At 39.3% G+C, this 26,895-nt stretch overlaps 1 protein-coding gene across 1 annotated transcript; it reads left to right on the top strand.

The window, feature by feature from the left end:
• The first annotated feature begins 915 nt into the window (after window positions 1-915).
• On the top strand, window positions 916-25,853 carry ERAP1 (endoplasmic reticulum aminopeptidase 1). The gene is given in 19 exon segments (XM_033164055.1): window positions 916-1,326; window positions 1,806-1,944; window positions 2,421-2,555; window positions 10,959-10,980; window positions 10,983-11,078; window positions 12,534-12,688; window positions 12,821-12,934; window positions 14,372-14,503; window positions 14,895-15,026; window positions 15,175-15,246; window positions 16,315-16,472; window positions 17,148-17,227; window positions 17,528-17,711; window positions 20,141-20,297; window positions 21,021-21,205; window positions 22,111-22,272; window positions 24,834-24,974; window positions 25,067-25,148; window positions 25,664-25,853. Coding segments are annotated over 19 exon segments (2,568 nt in total). The 5' UTR covers window positions 916-1,054; the 3' UTR covers window positions 25,814-25,853.
• Window positions 25,854-26,895: the final 1,042 nt, after the last annotated feature.

The raw sequence follows: 26,895 nt of genomic DNA, 5'->3' as shown, positions 1-26,895 counted from the left end.
AGCCTGCCCAAATGGGTTCCACATGAATCCCCAGGACTGAGTTCTTGGCATAGGGGGCTACAGAAACAAGCCTCAGACTTGTGCACCTGCCCACTGCACATATTTTATTTATTTTGAAAGTTTTACACATTATCACAACGCTCTGTGTGGTCTATGTGAAAATCTGTAAAAACTTTTTTTAAAATGAACGTAAGATGACTTAGGCTGTGCACACACCAAACTTGGAAAGTAAATTCATAGCCCATGTCTTCCCCCAAAGTATCTTGGGAATTGTTGTTTTACCCCCTCAAAGCTACAATTCCCAGCAGCTTAGCAAACTGCAGTTCTTAGAATTTGGGGTGCGGTGGGGTTTTCAATGATTGTCTCTTAAATGTATGGGGTATACAGTGCTAGTTACTGTACATACCTGGGTAGGCTTGCTAAAAAGAAAAAAAATTCTGTAGACATTTGAAATAATGTAGCAAAGGTACCTGCCTCAATAGTATAGGTGCCACCACACTAGAAGTTCAGTTCCTTGCAAACGCAGAACAAACATGGCATTTGTAGAAGAGCAAGTTCTGCAGATCAGAGCAGTTGAATGAGATATGTATGATGCAACAGAAGTTCTCCTTCAGTCTCCACTTTATAAATCCAGAGTGCATGGAATTCTGCACTGTTGGTGTTGTTTTTCTAACACAAAAGATGCATTGATAGCGAAAGCCATAGGTGGTAGTCAAAGAGGTTTTAAAAAGTTTTTCTATTAATTTAATCATGTTTCTTTATTAGATTTGTCACTGTGGATACAATAACAACCTGGCACTGAGATTGCTGCTTCCAGATTAGACAGTTACCTAGAAGAAGCTGAAAATGTTTCTACTAGTCATTTTAAGTCTTGTTCGTTTTTGGGCTGTAATCTCAATAGTCAAACAACAGCTTCATCCACTGGAGAAGGAAGTAATCAATTTCCTTGGAATAAAAGTAGGCTTCCCAAGCATGTCGTCCCAGTTCATTATGATCTTCTTATTCATCCAAATCTCACCACTTTAACTTTACTGGATTGGCCAAAATAGAGATTATGGTAACTGAACAAACTAGCTCAGTCATCCTGCACAGCAAATATCTCCAGATCACCAAAGCTACCATCCAAGGAGAAACAGGAAGCCTTGATGCTGATAAAGAAATGACTGTTTTAGAATACCCACCATATGAACAGATTGCACTTGTTGCTACTGAACCACTGCAAATTGAGCACAAGTACATTATTAGCATTGAGTATTTTGCTAATCTCTCAGACAGTTTTCAAGGATTCTATAAAAGCTCATATAGAACTCCAGAAGGAGAAGTAAGGTAAGTCTTTTTTCATTTTACTATTTGACTGGTTGTCATATGATTATGCTGCTCCTTTGTTATTTTTGGACAATATTTTCATTTAGATTTGTATGTATCTTTTTGACCTTCCTGTTTCCTATGATTCATTGCTTCTGTGTTTATAAACTTTGTGTCATGTAGAATTACAAAACATACGCAAAAACCTTACATGTGAGGAGCTCCAATCCCACATTAAATACCTGTCTGGAAGCACCTTTAGGTTGCAATCATATGCATATTTACTGTATATCAGAATAAATTCTATTAGCATAATGGAATCTGCTTCTTAATACACTGTTACAGTTTTTTAAAATATTATCTCTTTCTTCAATGAAGAAATGCAAGCTGATTTCTATTCATTAGGTGAAATGTTCATCTGTGAATATTTTTACTGTACTACTATGTACTGTACTACTAACAAAGCATATACAGTATGTAATTCTTTTTCTTAATTCCAGGGTGCTTGCATTAACACACTTTGAACCAACAGCTGCACGTATGGCTTTCCCTTGCTTTGATGAGCCTGCATTCAAAGCGAAATTTTCTATTAAGATCATAAGAGAACCGAAACATCTTGCACTATCCAATATGCCTATTGTAGGTATATACTTTGTATACTTTGATCTGCCTAGTTGAGAAATATAAAGCAAAGTAACGTAGAAAATATTACCGTTGTACACTATAAACCACATCTTATAAGAGTTTGTGCTCATGTTGTGTTCACTTTTGGTGCGCACAAAAGAAAGCAAAGCAGAATATAAAAATGAATGTATTCATGTATTGAAAAAGTGTAAGAAAGGATGTGATATCTATTGAGTAGGGCTAGAAAGGGGGGGGCAATTCCCTTCTGCTAGGTTGCCCTTCTTAACTGATTTATTTCTAGCTTCTGCTTAGATGTAGGTTTGCAACTGTGAAAAGGAGATCATAGCATTTAAGCCTTAAAAGAGCTATGAGGGAGATATATTTTCTTTTATTTTTATAGTGTGTGTGTGCGCGCGCGTGTGCATGACCAGAAGTAATGAATGTACTTCAGAGCTAGAGCTGAAATGTAATAGAGTTTTTACATTTTTTAGGTGGAATCCGTAAACATCGGAGGGCAGCTCCTTGAAGACCACTTTGATGTCAGTGTAAAGATGAGCACATACCTAGTGGCCTTCATTGTTTCAGATTTCAAATCCATTTCCAAGATGACTGCCCGTGGAATTAAGGTAAACTTTTCATATCAACTGAAGTGTTGCACATTGATATTTTAAAATTGTAGCAGTTTTAGTTTTTCAATTATTATGGGTTAGAGCTAGACTTAGTCATACTTAGAGTCAGGGGCGGAGGAAGCCTGTGTACTGCCCGGCGCACATGGCTGCCGCTTAGGGGGGAAGGGGAAGCTTCCCCTTTCCCCCTTTCTGCGGCTTTTTTTTCTGCACCAGGGGCAGGACAGCGAGGAGGGGGTGTCAGTGACACCCCTCCTCGCTGGTCCACCCCTCACGCCAAAAAAGCCTCTGGGAGGGGGGAAAGGGAAGCAGAGCAGGCACGTTCAAGCACCTGCTTTGCCTCCCCTTTCCCCCCCCAGCGGGTTTTTTTCTGTGTGAGGGGCAGGCCAGCGAGGAGGGGGTGTCATGCCAGCGACAAGCGTGATGCCCCCTCGCTGGCCCACCCCTCACGCTGGAAAAAAGCCGCTGGAAGGGGGGGAAAGGCAGCATGCCCCCGTTCGGGGCCCTTCTGGCAGGGCGGGGGGGCGGCCAAAGTATCACCCCCCCCCTGGAACGCGGGGCGGGCCACCCCCCGCCCCTTGCTCTGCCCCTGCTTAGAGTAGATCCATTGAAATCAATGGTACTTAAGTTGGTTGTGAGTAACTCTGGATCCAACCCTGTAGAATTTGAAATATTTTTTCAGTAGTTCTCAAAACTTCTATTACCATGTTATAAGAAGGAAAAGTTTAGACTTGCAGTGGTCGTGTTCCCTCTGTTAAGCATCAGTTATATGGACAGCAGCCGTTGCACAGTTGTTTACATTTGTTTGTAGAAAAGTGTACCAGTAATGCTTAATTTTCTAAACTGCTGGGATAAAAATTAAAAAGCTTGAGTACATGCAGTTGCAAAAAAGACGGAGCATCTGGATAATGAGATAATGTACCTTTAAATAAAAAAAAATAAAGGCAATCTTACATCAGTCAGTCACAGAGCACTTCATCTTTCCTAGTTTGATTTTCAGTTTATCTGCACTAAAACACCATGAGGTAGCTTAGTATGAGATGCATACAGCCACTGCCTGAGAGTAATCCTGTGTACTTCATTTCTAAGCAAACATTTGAGCTTGGTCCCTGTCCAAATTCAACTCCCTACCCACCACAGTGGCTCTTCCCTATAGAATCATGGAGCTGTTGATTTGGAAAGTGCCCTGAGGGCATGGGTGTAGCCAAGATTTTGTTAGGGGGGACAGGACTTGGGGGGCAGGGCAGAACCAATGTGATTGGTCAGTATTTCTATTGTTTTACTTGATCTGGGGGGGGGGCAACTGCTCCCCTGCCCCCACTTGGCCACGGCCATGCCTGAGGGTCATCTAGCTCAACTTTCTGCAGTTGATGATAGCCATACAACCTATGCTTAAAAATATCCAAGGAAGGAGAGACCACCACCTCCCAAGGGAGACCATTCCACTTTTGAACAGCTCTTATCGTCAGAAAGTTCTGCCTGATGCTTAGTCAGAATCTCCACAAGCAACCACCTCAAAATAACATTTTCTTGATTCCAGGGTTTGACAAGGTTAAAATTATATAAATACATATAAGATATAGATACTTTCACTGCCATTGTTAGTGTATTATTATTATATTATTTTTTGCTAAATTAAGATCCACCTTCAGAGTCTTTTAATTTGTTTTTTTTTATTGTATAATATAAACTTTATTCTTTTAAAAAACACTCATACATATAACAAATATCACAACATACAACAAAACATAATATAGATAACATACAACAAAACACCACTTGGACGAAGAAAAGAAAAAGAAGAGAAGGAAAAGGGGAAGGATAAGGGTAAAGAAAGAAAAGAAAATAGTAAAAGAAAAGATGTAATTATTTACATTCTTACCAAACATAATGATCTAATACAAACATCAAAAACAAAAAATTGTAACATAATTTCCACAAATTAAAACATTTCGATGTTAAATAAAAAGACTTCCAACTAAACTCGCTGTTTCTGCTGTTCATTGTCTATATTTATCGCACAGTTGTAAATTTTTCTTTTGTTCCTTTTTGTCTCTTTATTACCTCTTAGTTGATTTATCATCTGGTTCAGTCTATTTCTGCTATAAAGGAGCTCCTAATACCATTATTCTCCAGGTATTCCTCAAATAGCTTCCATTCAATATGGACTTTTTGTTTAGTCTGCTCTCTTACCCTTCCAGTGTTCATCGCTAACTCAAAGTACTCTAACATCAAGTTTTGCCAATCTGTCATATTTGGTATAGTCTTATTCTTCCAATTCCTGGCTACTAATATTCTGGCCGCTGTTATTCCATATAGTATTAATGTTCTTTTTGGTTTTTTTATCTCATCTGGCACTATACTTAGTAAAAATAATTCCGGTTTTTTCTTAAACGTACATTTCAGTAATTTTTTCAATTCTTCATAAACATTATTCCAGAATATACTAACCTCTTGACAATTCCACCATGTGCATATATGACCCATTCTTTATCGCACCTCCAACATAAATGTGATCTATTTTTATACATTTTGGCTAGTTTATCCGGTGTATAGTGCCATCTATACATCATCTTAAGGGTATTTTCCCTCAAAGAATAACAGGCCGTAAATTTTATATCTACTTGCCAAAGCCTTTCCCATTGATCCATCAGTATGTTGTGGCCTAAATCTTGGGCCCATTTAACCATTACCGACTTCACCTGTTTTCTTTTAGGTCCCACTCTAATAATAGCTTATACATACGTGAGATATATTTACCTTTATTTTGTATTAATTCTTTTCAAATTTTGAGTTCTCTTTTGCAATGCCCAATTTTCTATCCATTATAAATCTTTGATGAATCTGGAAATATTGTAGCCAGCCATTCAGATATTCCTTTACCTCTTCATATTTTTTTAGAGACCATTCCTCTTGTTGTTTTTCTAGTAATATTTGATATGTGGCCCACCTCCCCTCCATATTTGTTTTTTAACTGTAATAATTTCCACCGGTGAAGTCCACAGGGGTATTTTTGGTTCTAGAATTCCTTTATATTTTGACCAAATGTTATATAAGCATTTTCTTATGAGATGGTTTAAAAACCCCTTGTGGACTTTAACCTTATCATATAACAAATAGGAGTGCCAGCTGAATCGATTCTCTGCTCCCTCCAAATCCAAAATCTCTGGGTTCTCCAATGTAATCCACTCTTTTATCCATAATAACCCCTGCTGCATGGTACAATTCTAGGTTGGGCAATGCAAAACCTCCCCTCTCTTTACAATCAGTCAATAGTTGAAACTTTACGGGGTTTTTTCCCGTTCCAAATAAATTTCGTCAATTCTTTTTTCCAGTCCTTAAAGCATTTCATGCCCCCTAGAATTGGAATGGATTGAAATAGGAATATCATTTTCGGCAATATATCATTTTGACAACGGAAACTCTTCCCCATAATGATAAATGCAACCTGTTCCATATTTCCATATTTTTCTTAATGTCTTTCCAGGTTTTTACGTAATTATCTTCGTATAATTAATGCTTTTAGAGGTTAACCAAATCCCCAAATATTTTACTTTATTTTTAATCTCCAATCCTGTTAGTTGTTGTAATTCCCTTTTCTCTTTAACTCTAAATTTTTGGTTAATAATGATGTTTTTTGATAATTTATTTTTAATCCTGCTAATTCTCCGTATTCTTTAATGGTCTCTAGAGCTGCTGGTATACTCTCTAACGGATCTTGGGTTGTTATTATGATATCATCGGCGAAAGCTCGCACTTTATAAGAATTCTTACCTAGTGTTATTCCTTTTATTTTCTTATTATTTCTAATGTTTTGTAGGAGAATTTCTATTGTCAAACAAACAGTAAAGGTGAAAGGGGACATCCCTGTCTTGTTCCTTTGGAAATTAAAAAGCTTTTCGTTAGATTCCCATTTATTATAAGTCTCGCCTTTTGGTGATTATATATTGCCTCAATTGCCTTTTGCATTCTTCCCTCTATTCCAATTGTTTCCATTTGTTTTTTCATAAACTCCCATGATACATTGTCGAATGCTTTTTCTGCATCCAACAATAGTAAGGCCGCCTTTTTATCAATTTTAAATTCCAGATGTTCTATTATCTACGATGTTCCTTGTATTATTATACAGTTGTCTCCCGGGTATAAAGCCCGCTTGGTTGGGGTGTATTACTTTTTTGGCCAGTTCTTTTAATCTATTTGCTATTATTCCAGCGAAGATTTTATAATCGCTGTTTAACAGGGAAATTGGTCTATAGTTTGACATTTTTTCCTTATCTGTATCAGGTTTTTGCAGGAGTGTGACATATGCTTCTTTCCAAGAATCCGGAATTTCTGTTTTTTCTAATGCATGATTCATTATTTCCAGTAAAGGGGCTACCAAAATGTCTTCTAATCTTTTATAATATTCTATTGGTAGGCCATCTGGCCCTGGGGTTTTCCCTGATTTACTCCTTTTGATTGAGTTTTTTATTTCTTGTATTGTTATAGGGGTGTTTAATTCTTTCACTTCCTCTTTTATATTAATTCCAATTTTATATTTTCCAAATATTGCTTTATCTCCTCTTTGTTTTCATCTTTTTTATTATATAATTGTTCATAATATTGGACAAATTTTTCCATTATTATTTGTGGATCATCAATAATTGTTTCCCCTACTTTTATTCTATTTATTAATTTTTCATTTCTCTTTTTTTTCAATTGCCAGGCCAAATATTTGCCCGGTTTATTTGCAAATTCAAAGTTGTTTTGTTTCCAAATCCTTAAATTCCAATCTATTTCTTGTTCTATTTTGATTTTATATTTTGTTTTTAACATATTAATTTCAGTTTTTAAATTTGTTTTTTTTGGATTTTTATGTAACTCTTTTTCTTTTTTCTCTAGTTCTTCTAGAATTCCCCTTTTCTCTTTTTTCCCTCCCCTCCCTCTCCCCTCCCCCCCCCCCCCTTTCCTCCCCCCCCCCTCCCCCTTCCTCTTTCTCTTTTTTGTATGGCATTTTGTTTAATAAATATCCTCTAATTACTGCCTTACTGGTGTCCCATATTGTTTTTATATCTGAATCTTTTTTGTTATTTAGTTTGAAGAATTCTTGTAATACTCTTTTTGCGCCATTTATTACTTTTTCATCATATAACAACGAGGTGTTCAATTTCCATCTTTTAATACCTGACTTCCATTCCGAATTTAAATGTAGTAATATCTGATTATGATCCGATATTGTTCTAGGTAATATTTTGACTTCCTGGATTCTACTTAATAGTTCAGAAGAGAGCCAAATGGCATCTATTCTGCTTGCCATATTTTTTGAATCCGAAAAGAATGTATATTCTCTTTCGGCCTCATTCTTGAATCTCCAGGCATCTTTCAAATTTAAATTTTCTATCATATTAAAGAACGATATCGGTAATTTCCCCTTTTTATTTTCCTTTCTACTTCCTGTTCTGTCAATTTTCGGATCAATTACTCCATTTAAATCCCCTAAGATTACCATTTTACTTTCAACATATTCCAGCAATTTTGTTTCAACCTTTTTAAAGAACTCTGCTTTTTTAGTGTTTGGCGCATATATTCCTATTATATGTATTATTTCTCCAAATAATTTATTTTTAATACAATTATTCTACCTTCCGGATCTGAAAATATTAATTGTGGTTCTAAACTTGTTCTTACATATATCACTACTCCTTTTTTTTTAACTTCATCTGCAGCTACAAATTCTTGTCCTAATTTTGGGTTTATCAGCAGTCTTTTATGCTCTTTTTTAATATGCGTTTCCTGAAGACATACATATCATTCCTTTGTTTTAATATATGTGAAATATTTTATTTCTTTTATTTTTACTGTTTAATCCATTCACATTCCAAGAGGAGATTTTGAGATTCATTTATTTATTTATTCAAATAAAATCTGTTGGTTTTTTAAGAAAAAAAAAAACGGAATAAATAATATATTTTATTATTTATTCACTTTCAGAATTGCTGTCTTGGCGTGAAGTTTTCTGGTTAGGATTTCCTTTTAGTTGTTGTTTTTTACTCCCAATTCATCTTTATTTTCTGAAGAAGATATCTGCATCCACCGGATTATCAAATCCTCCTTCTTCTACCTTTAAAGTGGAAGGATAATCCTCTGGATATTCCCATTTAAAAAATATGGAGTTGGCTTTAAGAGGTTTTGTTAAAAATTGGTATTTATCCCTCTTTCTCAAGAGACGTGGAGGAACTTCCTTCAGGATTACAATTTCTTCCTCATCTATCATAAGTTTCTTTTGTCTTCTAGTTTGTAAAACCCTGTTTTTTCCATTTATTTGAGGTGAATGTTATTAAACAATCTCCTGGCCATTGATTTTCTTTTGCTTTTTTCGAATTAACTCTAAATAAGCTTTCAGTATTGTCTGCTAGTTCTTCTTCTTCCACTTCTAACCAGGTAGCTATTTCTTTAGTTAAAGCCCCTTGTAGGTTTTCATCCAACCTCTCAGGGACACCTCTCAGTCTTAGGGTCTTCTCCTTGGACTGCATCTGTAACATAGACATCGCGTCCCAAGTAGCCTCTTGTGTTATTTTAAATTCTTCCCTTTCTTTATCTGCCTTTTCCCCCTCTTTTTTTAATGCTTTATTTCCTTAGAGGCTTTTTTGATGATCTCTTCTAATTGTTGTGTTTTGGTTTCCCCTTCCTCTATTTTTTTTGCCAGTTCCTTATTTTCTTCTGAGAGCGCATTTATTGTGCTCTCATCTCAACAATTGATTTTGTATTGTCTTCCACCTTTATATTCATTGCGTCTAATTTTTCCTCAATTCCATTCATTTTGTTATTCATTTCCCTTTTCAATTCAGTAAATTCTTTTCTCATTTCGCCTATATCTCCTTTCAGGCTTAAAATTAGTTCTTTCACTTCCATGTCTATGTCTTGGCCTGAGTTCCTTCTACTCTGCTGATTATAAATCACACTTTGATTATATTTCTTATTTGTTGACATAATAGTATCACCTTTTCAAATACTCTCAGCCAAGATTTCACTATAGTTTACCCCTTATTTCTTTCAATCCTTAGTCTTATTTTACTGATCTTCAATTATATTTTAAATCCAGCCACTAGGGGTCACTGTTTTCCTTTATAGGGATGTTATTACAGTTCAGGCCTCTGGTGTCGCTGTCCTCCTTTCTTAAACTTTCAGGTCGAGTTGCAGTGTCAAAAGTGGCCACTGGTGTCGCTGTCCTCACTTTTTGGATTTCCAAGTCAGATTGTAGTGTTCAGGTTGACCACTGAAGTCGCTGTTTTCTTTCCCCACAATCCTTCTATCTGCGGTCCTTCTTCCGTTAATTTTGTCCTTATTTTTTGTTCTTTACTTGTATCCTTCCTTCCTTAATTCCCAATTAAGTTCTTAGAAGTCCACGCCTCCTCACCATCCACGCTCCTCCATTTTCTTTCCAAAGTTCCCTTCTCGCCAGACAGCAAACAAACAACAGCAGATCAGCAGCTCATAACGGCAGTTCAGCAGCTCAACAGCTTATTATTTTCTCCGGTATGTTTTTTTTCCAATTACCTCCTCTTCCCCCCTTAGAATTTCGTCAAATAACAGTGCGGAGAAGTTCGTCTAATGCATCAGGAAATCATGTTGTCTATAATAAATTCAAGTGTCCTTACTCCCTTTTTATCCCCCCTTTTCTGGTTGGAGGCCGGGGGGAGGGTTTGTAGCAGTACAGTTCTTAAATTTTAAAAGCAATTCCTCTGAACCTCTTAGTTTCTGTGCTAGGTTCTAAACAGCGAGGTTAATTTCCTCTGTTCTTCCGTCTCAACCCCTTATTTCTACTCTTATTTTCCTAGATGGCTGGGCTTATTTTAAATTGTCCTTCTTTAATGCCAAGCTAGGTTGTTCTGGGGTGACAAAAATAGGAAATTTTTACCGCTGACCACCTTCCCGGTAACGAGGCTTCTTGCTGGTAGGCGTTTGTACCCACACGTCCAAGTCCCCCCGCTCTCTCGTCGCGACGACGTAGAATTCGGAGGGTCTCGTCCAACGCCGCTGGGTGCTCTGACTCAGGGTCACTCCCTGAGTCTTTTTTTGGGGGGTCGTGCAGCCTTCACGGAGCCCCGAAAACCTCTCCAGCAAGCGCTCCCCTCTAGAGTTAAAACGGAGCTCTAGCGGAGCGCGTCCATCCCCGGTGCGCGGTAAAACCGGAAGTCCAGAGTCTTTTAATTTGAATGGATCAGGACCTATGTCCTCCTAAGAAAATATCCTCTGCCATTGGTTTCACAGGAGTTTGCCTATGCACAATATGTAGGAAAGCTAAATCAAATGTTGGATACCTCGCAACTTTACTCGCATTTTAAGGTGTTAACAAATTAATATTGTTTATATTTTCTTAAGAATTCATCAGTGTTTGTGTTTTGTTGTGGATGATAATTTTAGGTTTCAGTATATGCTGTACCACACATGATCAACCAAGTGGATATGCCTTGGAAGCAGCAATAAAACTGTTGGACTTCTATGAGGGATATTTTAGCATTCCATATCCTCTGCCTAAGCAAGGTATTTATTGTTCTGAGCCACCTAGGTATAAAATAATTTACTTGTAAACTGGGCTTAAGATTTTGCTGTTAAAGCTCAAGGGAGTTATTTTCAAGGCAATAAAGAATTCTCTCAGTTCTTGGTATATTTGCAAGGGTTTTGTGTTCTTTGAAATACCGCTTCAGAATGATGGATGTCTTTCTTCCCCCATTTTTAGACCTCCCATTCTTTCAACAATTTGCTTTTTCTGCCTAGGTGCTTCTGTCAGAAACAATGTTACTGTGGTACAGATTCAGTAATTTTTCTGTGCCTCCACAATATGAAATTCAGTATCACACGATCACCATGAGTATCTGAGTATGACTAGTTAATCAGTTGTGTATATGAAGTGGCAGCTAACCTGTGGCCTTCCAGCTGTTTTGGACTCTTAACTTCCTTCAGCCCCAGCCAGCATGACCAGTGGTTAGAGATGATGGGAGTTGTGTGGCCCAGTAACATCTGGAGGACCATAAGTTTCTCATACCTAGCATGCATAGTGCGCCCACTGCAATCTTTATCTGATTTGAGATAATTAACACTCAGTGTGGTGTAATGGTTAAGAGTGGTAGTCTCGTAATCTGGTGAACCGCATTCGCGTCTCCGCTCCTCCACATGCAGCTGCTGGGTGACCTTGGGCTAGTCACACTTCTTTGAAGTCTTTCAGCCCCACTCACCTCACAGAGTGTTTGTTGTGGGGGGAGGAAGGGAAGGGAGAATGTTAGCCGCTTTGAGACTCCTTAGGGTAGTGATAAAGCGGGATATCAATCCAAACTCTTCTTCTTCTTCTTCGCTTATATCCTAGGAACTGGGAGGTAGTGCCTTTCCCAAAGCTATCCATTGAATTAATGGTAGATCAGGGATTTAAGCCTAGTTTGGTCAAAACTGTGAACTGCAACCCATTGACTCTCACATGTAGTTCCAGCATCACCTCCCTCCCATCACAGTTCTGGGCATTCTTCTGAACAACTCACCCCCACCCCAGAGCCAATTTAATCCAACAGTTTTAGTACATGGAAATACACTTCTGTCTATGTGTCACTTGTTGGATCAGGCACCACACTCATAATTACATGTGTCTTCAGATGTGCACCATATTGAGCATGGGACTTATCTGCACTACATTGATTTCAATTGGATGTGCGTACCTATCAACAGTTCATGTGTAACCATATATAACTGAAATTAGAACAGGGCAGAAATAGTTATTATTGCAAAGGAACTAAATAACCTTTTACAAAAGAGTCTGAAATTAAATGGTGTCACCAGTTAGCACTTTAGAAAATTCTGCTACATCAATAAACTTGCTGCTTCACTTTTGATAGAAATGTTTTGCAAACAAAACATACCTACGTATATGTTTACTTTCAAAGTTGACTTGTGAATTTATAAAAGGAGTGAGCAGGTAAGAAGGACAACTTTTTCAAAATGTATTTGCAGACCTAGCAGCTATTCCCGATTTTGCGTCTGGTGCAATGGAAAATTGGGGATTGATTACATACAGGGAATCTGCTTTATTATACGATCCTGAAAAATCCTCAGCGTCACGTAGACTTCGAATTACTATGGTTATAGCCCATGAACTTGCTCACCAGGTAAGTTATCACTAATTTTATACATGAACTTGATAGCTGCACTAGTCAGTGGATTCTTCAGTGTAATGAAGGCACCAGAGGATTAATTTAAAACAACTGAAAATCTCTGCTATCAGATTTTTTTTCTTGCAGTGGTTCGGAAATCTAGTCACCATGAAATGGTGGAATGATCTCTGGCTCAATGAAGGATTTGCAAATTTTATGGAATATCTGGCTGTAAATGTTACCTACCCAGAACTAAAAGTTGTGAGTATTAACATTCCAGTTTTTATAATACGAAAATGTTTCTTAAAATAGATGTTGATTGCTCGCTGAAGATAGAATTATTATTATTATTATTATTATTATTATTATTATTAAGTCAAACCAGCAACAATCACCTGAAAAGATTGTTCATAACTCCAGACACCCTGGACCACAAGTCTTGTACTGCTATTCATGTATAGGGGGCAGGGCATGGGAGACTGATAAAGAACATGTTCCTCCTGGGCAAATAAGCATCCTGGCATTGGCAAGCTAATTTGAGATAAACCACTGCTACCATGTTTCAGGTCACAGGTGAAATAACATTCTTCATAGGGTAGCACTTCAGACACTGGAACTGAGATAACGTGTAATTATCCCACTATAAGTGACAATTAGCTTGCCAATGTCAGGCAAAAATACATCACTGTAATGGTTTTACATCCACTTTAACATAATTGTCACGGTCAATATTTTTCACATTTCATTTTCCTCTGACTTCACTGCTTACATTTTTTCTCTCTATATATATTACACGTGTGTATGTGTACATTCCTGCCAATTTAGGATAACACTTCATGCATCTCATAAAGCAGGGGTCCTCAAACTATGGCCCACAGGCCAGATCCGGCCTGCCAGGGTCCTGAACCTGGCCCACCCAACAATTGCAGAACCTGCCACTGTCTAACGGGTCTGTGGCCTCGGAGGGTGGCATTACCACCACCACAGAGGTGGCGGGGAAAAGGGCGTGAGGGTCTCCTCGGCCCTCCTCCCTGTTCGGCGCTCCCTTGCTTGCTCTAGGCCAGGGGTCAGCAAGGCTTACCTTGCCTGCACCGGTTCACTGCTGTGGCGCCCCCTCCATGGGTCGGATCATTTTCTGCGCCTGCATCGATGCAGTTCTGGTGCCACAGAGGTGAGTCCCCGTGCTGCGCTGCGCCAGACCCCTGTGGGTCAAATGATGCCAAATGATGGAAAGGCAGGATATCAATCTGCTAATGAATTAATAAAGAGTATAAATATTTTTGTCATAGAAATTAAGTAAAGACACTGATAGCTTTTCGGCTATACTTTTAAATGACACACTAAAACAGCTAACACACAAGTTAAGACTTGCGATAACAATAAAACACAAGGACACTTGCTAGAGAGTGGTGGAATTTAATTGCCTTTACAAATTCACCAGAAAACAGAAGACCAGTTCCTAAGTCTTTCATAATACCCAATTCTCCCTCTACCCCAAATTTATACAAATGACTACCATTATAATGTGTGAATGGTTATTATTACAAAGGTGATGGTATCTCCAGAGTTGAGAATTGTAGTTCTTCGGTTTTGTTAACTTTGTTTATGTGAAACATCTGTGAAATGACAATAAGTATTTTTTTAAGTGATCTTCAAACCCTATTAAACGAGCACTTTGTTTTGTTTTTCTTTTATTAGGAAGATCACTTTTTAAACAATTATTTCAGTGCTATGGAAGTAGACGCCTTAAATTCTTCACATCCCATATCGACCCCTGTTGAAGATCCAGCTCAGATTCAAGAAATGTTTGATAGTGTTTCCTATGATAAGGTAAAATTTTAAAGATGCTCTTATTATTTATGTATTCTTTCCTTAGTTCTGATGAGATTTTTATAAACTCTCAGGGACTCCATGTGTCCTAATATTTTGTGGATATCGACCCACCTTTTTGCCCTTATTCACAGTTCATTACACTATTTATTTTATTCTGTGTAAATGCAACCCTTCCCTCAACCATCAAAGACATAATGAATATGTTCTGTAGCATTTGTTTTAATTTGTATGGACAGAAATCTAATGTGAAAGCCAGAACCCAAAGATGAGAACTTTGTGAAAGATTGGGGCTTAGGATTGTCCTAATCAGAGCATCAGATCTAGATGTAGATAAGCAGACATTGAAAAAGCAAGTGTCGAATTTATTGTTTCACTCCTCTCTTTTCAGGGTGCTTGTCTTCTAAATATGCTACTGCATTATCTCAGCCCAGAAGTGTTTAGAGCTGGCCTTATAAAATATCTGTCACGATTCAGCTATCAGAATACAGAAAACAAAGATCTGTGGAACAGCTTGTCAGGTGTAAGTATTTCTTGCACGTTTTCTACCAGCATCCCTAGTGAGCAATGTCATAATTTTCAAAGCATTGCTAGCCAGAATTGCTCTTTGAGCGGTATTGTTGCACGTGTTTTCAAGCCTTAGGTACCTAATTTTTGAGTTTTGTTGCTAGGTTTGCCCTGCAGAAGGTCGAGGACAAAATGATGGGGTTTGTGCCAGAAGCCAGGAGACAATCTCAACTTCCGTGAGTTTGTGTTTTATTGCGTACGGTATTTCTGCTTAGAAATTTATAAATTTCTTACTAAAGAGGGAGAATCCAGCCTTTCCACAAGTTTGTGGAAGTTTATGCACCCTCGTGCATAACACTTAACTGATATTCAGATACCGAGGAAACTGTTACTGCTGTGAAATCATATTAACAAATGCATGTCTTGGGGGAAAGCACCCGCACCTCATGCTCTACATAATGGTTTCCTGCTACATGAACAAGTTATGATGAGCCTCTGGCTTCCTTACATGTCTGTGAGGAAGAGATTGGAATCTCTTTCTGCTGATTTTAAGCAATTTGCCATTCTCAGTTAAATCCAGAGACAGTGAGCTGTAGTTTATTTAAACTATGGTCAGGAAGAAGGCAAGATTGAACACTGGGTTTGAGATCATAGGTTGTTCTAAAACCATACTTTAAACCAGTGGTGGCCAAACTTGGCTCTCCAGCTGTTTTGGGACTACAATTCCCATCATCCCTGACCACTGGTCCTGTTAGCTAGGGATGATGGGAGTTGTAGTCCAAAAAGAGCTGGAAGGCCAAGTTTTGCCACCACTGCTTTAAACAAACCACAGTTCATCAGCTTCAGACATCATGCAGAACTGCTTAGTTTAAAACCAGAAGTGGGAGTTTCCCATGATCTTCCACATGTGAAAGAGGGGAAAGGATCTCTGAAACTCATAGATGTAGCCAGAAACTATGGTTTCTTATCATAGCTGAACCTTGCAATCTTTCTGAATTGTTAGAGACCTGTACTTCAGTGGAAATCAGATTCCCCCGCCCCACCTTTATTCTTTGTGTGGTTAGCATGGATGCAAAAATGCGGAATCTGGAACTGGTTTTTGTCACCATTTTAATGTTACAGGAAACCATATACTTTCATTCTTAAATCTTTCTCTGCCATATGTCAAAAATGTCACCCTACACTATTAACTATGGAAAGTCATACAGATAGTACAGATTTGTAATTTTTATCTCTTTGCTGCTGCTGCCCAATGAGCAGCATCTCCTAGCATCTCAGTTCATATTTTTGTCACTGATTTATAGCACTGGACCAAAAATGAGCTTCATGATGTGAAGACCATGATGGACACTTGGACACTGCAGCAAGGATTCCCGGTAGTAACTGTGACATTAAAAGGAAAGAAGGTCCATGTGCACCAGGAGCACTATGTGAAGGGTTCTAGTTCTGCTGCACCAACCGGGTAATGGCAAAGGAGCAAGTGAAGCTCCACCACTGGCTAACATTTAATTATAAAAATAAATAATGCAGGTTGCACTGTGATTCCTTAACTAGTTAGGGAAGTTTTTAATGTCTGACATTTTAATGTATTTTTAAATCTTTTGTTGGAAGCTGCCCTGAGTGGCTGAGGAAACCCAGCCAGATGGGCAGGGTATAAATGATGATGATGATGATGATGATGATGATTATTATTATTATTATAAAAATCATATTGAATTTTCTTTTACATCATACAAATAAATCAGCTGAGGGCATGCTAGACTTTCTAAATGAGAAAAGTTACAATCTCTAAACTGGAGACCGGTTTAATTCTGTCCTGTAGGGAATTACATTTCACTTGTTACATTTCTTTGAGAGCACACGTGGCTCTGATGGCAAAGCCTTAAGGAAACAAAAGCATTTTCTTAAAGATAGGTACCGGTACTCATAGTAGAGAGTTAATATGGCAGGAATCATTAGCCATCTCTGGAAATGCAGGTTTGCTTTTAAGTGTGTGAAAACAGACCTTGCAGCCATAGAACTCTCAACAAGAACCCCTCTTTACATGCCCCCAGTCATGCAACTCAGTGGTCAGCTTAGATACGTGTTTATACAGGCTGTTGAAACAATCAGCTAACCATCACTCATTTTACTCTAGGAATCTGTGGCAAGTTCCATTAACGTATATTACCAGTAAATGTGCTGAAGTTCAGAGGTTTTTGCTGACAACTAAAACAGGTATGTTTGACTTAATTCAAATGGGTAAGATGCACAATTATGTTTTCAAGTTCAAGTAATTTTATTATGGAAGATTATAAGAATTAAGAAGATACAGATGTTCCAAGCTATCCATTTCTTTAGTCCCTGTAAGACACACAGAAGTTTTTATCCACAAAGCAACTGTGCAGTAGACATTAAGGCTAGGTTTTTAAGCAATTTTAACAATCACTAAGTTATTTATCTGTGGTTGATAACTGTAAATGAAATGAGTCAAGTACTTCTGGGCAGAAAAATACATGTGATATATTTTGTCTGTAGATGACATCATTCTCCCGGAAGAAGTGGAGTGGATAAAATTTAATGTTGGAATGAATGGTTATTATATTGTGCACTATAGAGATGACGGCTGGGATGCCCTAATTCGTCTTTTGAAAGAAAATCATAAAGTAATTAGCAGCAACGATAGAGCAAGTCTCATCAATGGTGTATTCCAGATGGTGAGGTAAAGTATGATAGTACACACTAAATGTCTCTCTGGTAAGCAACGTGCCATTTTTGTTCTATACAACAGTAACACAGATAACACTACCTCATCACATAATAAAATAAGAGAGACCCTCCTGTATCATTTGCAAAATTAGAAATCCAGAGCTTTCCCAGTGACATTGCTTCGGTCATTCCTGCGTGAATAATGGGAGAGTTGTGGTACTACTAAGACAGTGAGAGTTAGAAGAGATAAGAGCTTGAGATCTCAGAATTAAATACTGCTTCCTGTTCCAATAAAATATAATAGCTCTCCTAGTTCTTGCCCATTGACACAATGTCATCTTGAACCAATCCTTTACAGATGTCACTACACTTTTTGCTAGCATAAGGAATGAGCACATAGGTGTTTTATAGCCTTTTTAGACACAGGCCTTTCCCCTAGAAATTGGCCTCGTGATATTTGGCACAGCCATTACAAGAGGTTTATAGGACACTCCCATCCTACTTTATAACAAAAATATTTATTCCAAGTAGGAACAATACCTGCAACAGTGTATCTGTTGATACTTTTCTTTGATCCACATTGGGGGGGTGGTATACAGTGGTACCTCGGGTAACATACGCTTCAGGTTACAGACTCCGCTAACCCAGAAATAACGCTTCAGGTTAAGAACTTTGCTTCAGGATAAGAACAAAAATCATGCTCTGGCGGCGCAGCGGGAGGCCCCATTAGCTAAAGTGGTGCTTCAGGTTAAGAACAGTTTCAGGTGCTTCAGGTTAAGAACGGACCTCCGGAACGAATTAAGTATGTAACCAGAGGTACCACTGTATTGCAGAAATACAGCAAGCCCACCTTGCCATCACCTTGCCGACAAAGGTTCGTATAGTTAAAGCTATGGTTTTCCCAGTAGTAATGTACGGAAGTGAAAGCTGGACCATAAAGAAGGCTGATCGCCAAAGAATTGATGCTTTTGAATTATGGTGCTGGAGGAGACTCTTGAGAGTCCCATGGACTGCAAGAAGATGAAACCTATCCATTCTCAAAAAAATCAGCCCTGAGTGCTCACTAGAAGGACAGATCCTGAAGTTGAGGCTCCAGTACTTTGGCCACCTCATGAGAAGAGAAGACTCCCTAGAAAAGACCCTGATGTTGGGAAAGAAGGAGAAGGGGACGACAGAGGATGGTTGGACAGTGTTCTCGAAGCTACTAACATGAGTTTGGCCAAACTGCGAGAGGCAGTGAAGGATAGGCTTGCCTGGCGTGCTCTGGTCCATGGGGTCATGAAGAGTCGGACACGACTGAACAACAACAACAAGCAAGCCCACAACTTTTGTGGTGGTTACGTTCCTAAAGCCAAAATTGTGTATAGTCAATAGATAGATAGATAGATATTCTTTATTCGGCTATAAGCCCACAAAGTAAAACAAATCAATAAATAAAACAGCATTTTACATTCTAGGGTGTGTATAGTCAAATGCATTGGGTTCAATGGCAGGTGGCATTTCCAAAGTCATTTCCCTGGAGTGCCACCCCTTTTCTGCTCCCCTTCTGTTGTTTGTTTGTGTTTTTTTGCCTTGTGCGTAAAGTTTGAATGCACACAAGTTCAATGTGCACAAGTTGTGGGCCTACTTTATACATCTTGTAATGAATATGTTGTGTCAGCTAATGTACACAGCTGATGTACATATCTGAGACAGCTCATGATAATGAATGGCAGCAAAGTAATTTGGTCCTTATTCTGGCGGCAGCACTTGGTTGAGGTCCCAGAGCTGAGGATATCTGATACAGCCAACTTGCTTTGCTAAGCGGGGCTGGGTCTAGTCAGTGTCTGGATGGGAGACTGTCTTGAAACCCCATGTATACCAACTTCAGTTCCATGTTGGAAGAAAAGTGGGGTATAAATGTACTAAAAAAATATGTAGCCAGAGACAGGAACTATTGTTGGTTAAGAAGGGAGCTGGCGTTCATGAGAGAGCGAGAGCGCATGCTTGCAGACCAGTACTGTTCTGATGACCTGTGGGCAGGATTGCAAAGCTGGGTTAATTCAGGAAGACCACAAAACCTGGTAAAAAGCACGATTAAATCTAGAGCTAGTAGGAAGTATGCAAGGCAGAGAAGCCTGGCAAGACAGATAATAAGCAACGCTGACAGTTTTAATGTATTATCATATTGCTACACTTTCCTGAACTCAGTGTATATAACACAACATGCTGACAGCTACAGAAGTTCAGCGCTCCAAACCATGTTTTGCTTTTGCACAATTTGCCATTGCAGGGTGCAAAAATTCAGGCAGGTTTCATTCATAACGTTAGCTGTTAAAAAGGAAATCACTAAGATTAGTGTTGCTAATATGTATTAAAAATGAAAAAACTATACACTGTATGGTTCAGCCTCTTTAACAAATATTTTAATGTGTTATTACTGACACTTTATGTTTCCCACAGTGCCGAAAAGCTGTCGATTACTAAAGCTCTTGATTTAACAATGTACCTAAAACATGAAACTGAAATTACTCCTGTGCTTCAAGGATTGGATGAGCTGGTACCTTTGTACAAACTTCTGGAGAAGAGGGACATGAGAGACACAGATAATCAATTAAAGGTAAGAAGGGGAAGACTGAAAAATAGCCATGAATACTTGCAGGCTGTCAGCTCACATACTGAGGTTATTGCCCATTATTTTATGAATGTATTTATGTTGTACTGTAGAATGAAAGAAAGCTGCTTTATTATTTTGATTCTCACGGGATGCAAGAATCATTAGGGGCAGCATCAATCACAATATAGTGTGTGTAGGATCAGCATGTCAATAATGGAAAGAAGTCAAACAATTACTTAGTATTTAAAGAAACAGCAAACACTACCTGTTTAAAGCAATTGGAAATTAGATAAGGTTAATATGTTATTATTTTATTTTAACATGATGCATGCTTATTTTTTAAATAAAAAGTTCATCATGATGCAAGGGAGCAGGGTTCCCATTTATGTAGATTGTTGTTTTTCTGAAACATAGACATGAAGCTGCCTTGAAACCATTAGCTCCTGTGTGCATATCTTTTGCAATCAGAATTTCAGGTGGTTAATTATGATACCTACTTAAATCATTTATTGTTCCATTGCATTTCAGTTTGGTTATTAAACAACTGCTTCCTTCAGCCATGGAAGTACATGGTTATAGGCAAACCTGAACTGATTTTGTCCATGTACATTAATAGAATGGGAAAGGCAATGCAGTTTTTGACGGATTTGGTTTAAAAAAGCTGGTTTTGCATTTATAAATATGTTTAACTGATTTCTTTTTTGTATGCTTGTGAAATCACTCTAGGAATACATAGTCAATCTAATGAAAAACATGATTGACAAACAGTCTTGGGATGATGCTGGGACAGTGTCTGAGCGACTGCTTCGGAGCACTCTTCTGGTGTTTGCCTGCGTACGAAAGTACCAACCGTGTGTGGACAAAGCAAAAGAGTTCTATACAAAGTGGAAGGACTCCAATGGAAATTTACAGTACGTGTTTCTCTTTTGTAAGCACCATAGCATCTTCAGGCTTCACGGGGCAAAAACATGCATCGTGGCACCCAGGGCCGTCTCAGCCATAGGGGCTTGTGGCGCGGTGCACCAGGGCGCCAGGCCCCCCAGGGGCGAGCCCGCCGGCATACCGGGCTTCCCCTCCCCAACCCACCCCAGCCCCTGGGCGGGCGGGTGGGCTACAAGCCGGCCTCCCAGAGCCCCAGCTGGAGCACTGGAGCGGCGTGGGGCTTTGCGCGCCCTTCCAGCACTCCAGCTGGGGCTCCAGGAGGCAAGGGCGACCGGCTTGCAGCCCGCCTGCCCGCTCCAACGCCACGCCCCTCATCCCCCGCTCGCCCACCCCCCCTCCCGAGGGGTGGCCAGCGCGGGAGGGAGGCGGGTGGAGAGGCGGCGGGGTCGCCCCAGAGGGATCTTTGAACCAGGGCGCCGGATAGGCTTAAGATGGCCCTGTTGGCACCTTAAATGCTGTAACGCCACCCCAATTTAGCATACAAAACCAGGGAAGTTGCTGTGTTCTGGTTGTTCAGCTGGGTGGGAGAGCACAAAATCACCAGAGAGGAAAATTGCTATTACCTGTGAATTTGCCTTCTCAATGATTCTTGAGATGAGGCAGCCTCACTTGAGTAGTACGGTAATTTGCAATTGAATCCAGACATGGAACCATAGAATCACAGAGTTGGAAGGGATTGCAAGGGTCATCTAGTCCAACCCACTGTAATGCAGGAATCTCAGCTAAAGCATCCAAAAGATATGGTCATCCAACCTCTGCTTAAAAGCCTCCATGGAAGGAGAGCCCACAACCTTCTGAGAGAGTCCATTCCACATAAGAAACCAACACCAAGAGATACATGTCAGAACTAACCTGAATCCTCCATTTGTTGCAGTTTGCCCAATGACATCAAATTTGCGGTATATGCTGTTGGAACACAGACAGACGAAGGCTGGGACTTCCTTTTCAGCAAATACAAGCTGCCCGAATTTAATACTGAGAAAAGTATAATTGAATCTGTTCTCAGCCTAAGCCCAAATAAGGAGAAGCTTGAATGGTGAGTACAGTGGAACCTCGAGTTGCGAACGTAATCCGTCCCGGAGGCACGTCTGCATGCGGCGCAATTTAGCACATCTGCGCATGCGCAAGTGGCGAAACCCAGAAGTAACCTTTCTGGTACTTCTGGGTTGCTGTGGGACGCAACTTGAAAAAATGTAACCTGAAGCGGATGCAACATGAGTTGTAATGGAACGAAGTGTCTCACAGTTAAAAGGTCAGTGCACACACCACTTGCACATTTTGTTCATGTGCCCTGGGTTGAAGCATATACAGTGGTACCTCGGGTTACAGACTCCGCTAACCCAGAAATAGTACCTCGGGTTAAGAACTTTGCTTCAGGATGAGAACAGAAATTGTGCGGCGGCGGCAGTGGGAGGCCCCATTAGCTAAAGTGGTGCTTCAGGTTAAGAATGGACCTCCGGAATGAATTAAGTACGTAACCAGAGGTACCACTGTAAATGCTGTTTCACATTATGGATGTTCCTATGGAATTAGAAGCTGGAACAGGGTAAGGCAGGGCAGATCAGATTTTTAGGTGAGGTGTAGGAGACAAAGGTGAACAGTGGTGTCTGATCTTCAGCTGCAGGCCAGCTTTTTCATTCTTTTAGGTCTGGGTGCGTTTTGAGCATTCTGTCTCCCACTGCTCATCTTCGCCAAAGATTTCAAAGAGAAAGAACCCTGCCTCACAGCACAGATGAGATTAATCTGAATAGTTACCGTAATTTCCCCCTTAGATAAAGACTGGGAATGGTGACAAGTCTCTCCCCCCCCCCCAAATTAGATTTCCCCCATTTCAGCTTTTCAATCAAACTTCTCCTCTATGGCCCATAGGCTCTTCTGCATTTTGTAACTAGGGAAGAAACAGCCTCAGCCCCATCATTCAGCCCGAGAGCTAGTTTCGAGGGCCTTCTGGTGGTTCCCTCATTGTGAGAAGTGAGGTTACAGGGAACCAGGCAGAGAGCCTTATCAGTAATCGTGCCTGCCTTGTGGAACACCCTCCTGTCAGATGTCAAGGAAATAAAACATCTGACTTTTAGAAGACATCTGAAGGCAGCCCTGTATCTGGAGGTTTTTTATGTTTGATGTTTTATTGTGCTTTTATAATTTGTTGGAAGCCACCCAGAGTGGCCGAGGCAACCCAGTCAGATGAGCGACATATAGAAATTATTATCATTATCATCATTATTCCTGCGTGTGGCACAGTACCCCCTTTCAGCACCTTTTCTTCTTTCCATGCTGACTATGAGAGGGTGCTTGGGGGGATTCCCGGCGTGCACAGCGGGAGGATGGCGGACTTTAACATCTTTGCTATCTATCACGAGTTAATTTGGCGGCTGCGATGGGAGTAAGCAGCCTCCCACCTCCCCGGGACGACGGGGAGGGCTGCCTTTGCCCGCGGTACTCCTTAACCCGCTTTGGGTCCTTCGGGACCGGTGGGGGAGTCTGGGCACATAGGGCTCGTTTTCAGATGCAGCTCCTGGAGCCGGCCCCGTTCGTGCACGCTCCCTTTAATTGGATATATAAATTTGTTTAAAGATTTTGGGCATGTCTCGGACAAAGGAGTGGGAAGAATGTTGCTAACTGCAGCCCTGAGTGATTAAGAATGAAGATTGGAAGAAGACGCGGACTTTACATTGGTATGTGAAGGAGGGAAAAGAAGGGGGGGTAAGCTCTGGAATCTCCGTTTGTTTTGCCTCAATATCTACTTAACACGGGCGAAACCTCCCCCTAGAAAATCCACTTTCACAGGCAAATGGCAAGTGGACTTTAAAGACAGAATGGAAATTAGAATGGAAATTACAAAAATAAACTGTGTGGAGGTGAAACTTGATCTGGACTTGACTCAACAGAAATGGAGGATCCTCGGCTGGCTGTGACGCAGCTAGAATTAACTGCCGAGTGCTGATGATAGCCTGTGGAGCTGTACACCACTTCAAAGGGAGAAGCCGGATTTGATGGACGATTGATAGTGGAATTTACGAGGGTCTGGCCCTCCCGGAAAGGAGTGGGGACGGCTCACAGGGGAAGAAATTGGTGTGTCGCAGTTTGATTTACAAGTTTGATTTATGAGAGACTTTCAAGATGGCGTCAGCCGAAATGCGATATTGGGAGAGGATGGCTTTTTCCACACAGAGACATTATTTACTATAAGAGTGTCTGCTTGCTGGCATTTATCAGAGGCTGTGAAAATATTGACTTTATGAAGCAACTGGAAAAGATCATAAGAAAGCGCTCCGGAGTCCGAGACATGGGGAATTCACAAGTTAAAAATTTGGCATAATTGGAATTGTTATAATTGGAATTGTATAATTAATTTGGCATTGTAATTTGTTTGGTAATTGGAAATATATGTTGGAAAATCAATAAATATGTTTAAAAAAAAAAAAAAGAGAGGGTGCTTGGGGAAAATGAAGAATAATCTCTCTGCAGCGAAAGCTAAGGGTGTGAAATCAAATAGCCATTGCGCTGTGTATCACTTATTTGTACTCGAGTTTTCTTATTCCTATTAAGATAATATTTCCTTGTTTCTTCACACTGAGGTTTGTTTTCTTTGCTTAGGTTAATGGAGCAAGGTTTAGAGGATGACATAATAAAAATGCAGGATCTTCCATATATTGTTTTGTCTGTTGGAAGGAACCCTGAGGGTTATCAGTTAGCCTGGAAGTTTTTGAAGCAGAATTGGCAGACATTTGTAAAAAAGTAAGTTTTAAATATTATCGCTCCTTGTAGTCCTGTTTATTTTCTTTCTAATATAAAAACACTTACTTCATGCACTTCTTCTGTTTGCATAGGTTTGAACTTGGTTCTAATACCATTGCACACCTGGTTACTGGAATGACAAATAAGTATTCCACAAAGGCACAACTTGCAGAAGTAAGCATATCTCGCAGCCTGCATTTTATGTCCATGGGACTCCATGATTTCATTTTTTTTATTGTTTGTATTAATTGCTTTTCACACATGCATCTCAAGGCAAAGTACAGCAGTTGTTGTTTATAGCAAAATGGACATCCAAGGCAGAGGAAACTGACAAGTTGTATTATTTTAGGTTCTTGGAAACCAACATAAAAATGAGTGAGACATTTATGATACTTACTGCTCATATGCTGTTCTGCTTCCATTTATATTATCCCTTTGTAAATCTGAAGCGATAGGCCTTTGAAAACACTTGTAATTTGTGTACAATTTGGACCATAGGCACATTTCTTTATGTCTCCATGACTGAGAATCTCCTATGACTAAATCCAGGCTGTTACAGTTAGTGGCATTGGTACAGGAAGATTAGGATGCAGTCTCCTACCAACGCCTTTTCTTTTTAAAAATCCCATTGGAGATAATGGGAATAGCACAAGAATTGATTGTGGTATTTATTTATTTTTACTCAACAGGTAAAAAGTTTCTTCAACTCCCAAGGCAAAAAAATTTCAGAGCTCCGTGCTGTCCACCAAGCAATAGAAACCATTGAAGAAAATATTCAGTGGATGGATAAGAACCTTGAAAAAATCAAGGAATGGTTACACACCAATAGCAGAATATGAAACTGAAAAGATATGAAAAATGCTACCTGCGTAAACGTACGTTTTTATAAAATTCTAAAAACTGGAACGCTGATTAGTACATATATTTGAGCTTATTCTAAGGACAGAGGTTGAAAAATATGAAATATACTTCCAAAGTGGAGGAAATAGCATTAAGGCCTTGCATGCATGTTAAGTTATGCATTTACAGCAAAAGTAACAACAAAACCACTGCACATCGGCTGAAATAATAATGACAATAATAATAATAATAATGACAATAATAATAATAATAATAATAATAATAATAATAATAATAATAATAATAATAATAATACCAAAGATACTGTAATGAAAAATCAAACAATGGAACCAAATACACTTATATACATGTAACGTATATGACCAAAATCAATACAAAAGAGCCACTCAGCTTGAGATGTATTCAAACAGCTCAGTGCCAACATAAGTTTTCAAAAGTTCACTAGGACAGAAAAACAAAGCTGTCGGTAGTGGGATGTAGTCATCTTGAATTCTTTCACAGAGGGGCACCTGAGAAGAAGGAAGAAGACCTGCCTTCCGGATTACAACAGGTTTCGCAAAGGAAGCTTCATCAGTTCTGTGTAGATAATGTGTCAATTACAATACAATAAACAATCATAACAGACTGTACAAATTATATAATGCCATATATTATGAAAATATCGAACATACCTTCAAGTATATATGATTAATCAAACATACAAATGGTGTAGGCACAGCTTGGAGAGACTAACACAATGGAGACTTAAATAGAACAAACAGACCAAGATATCAATTAGCTCTTAAAGGTACAGCATTTTAAATATAACATTGTAAATCAAACTCAGTTTTGGTATTATTATTATTATTGTCATTATTATTTCAGCCGATGTGCAGTGGTTTTGTTGTTACTTTTGCTGTTTAGCACCACTGTGGTACTTCTCAAGTTATGCATTTACAACATGAGTAGTGAAAATTAGACCTCTCTTAGACCAGGTATTTACTCTAACTGGAGTCTGGGACTCCTCCTAGGCCATGCCCTTCTCAAATGCTTGTGTGTGACTGAAACATGTCCTTGAACT

Source organism: Lacerta agilis, chromosome 11 (assembly GCF_009819535.1).
Source record: "Lacerta agilis isolate rLacAgi1 chromosome 11, rLacAgi1.pri, whole genome shotgun sequence".
NCBI lineage: Eukaryota > Metazoa > Chordata > Lepidosauria > Squamata > Lacertidae > Lacerta > Lacerta agilis.
Note: the sequence above shows the minus strand (reverse complement) of the source record. Positions and strands in the feature narration are given on the sequence as shown.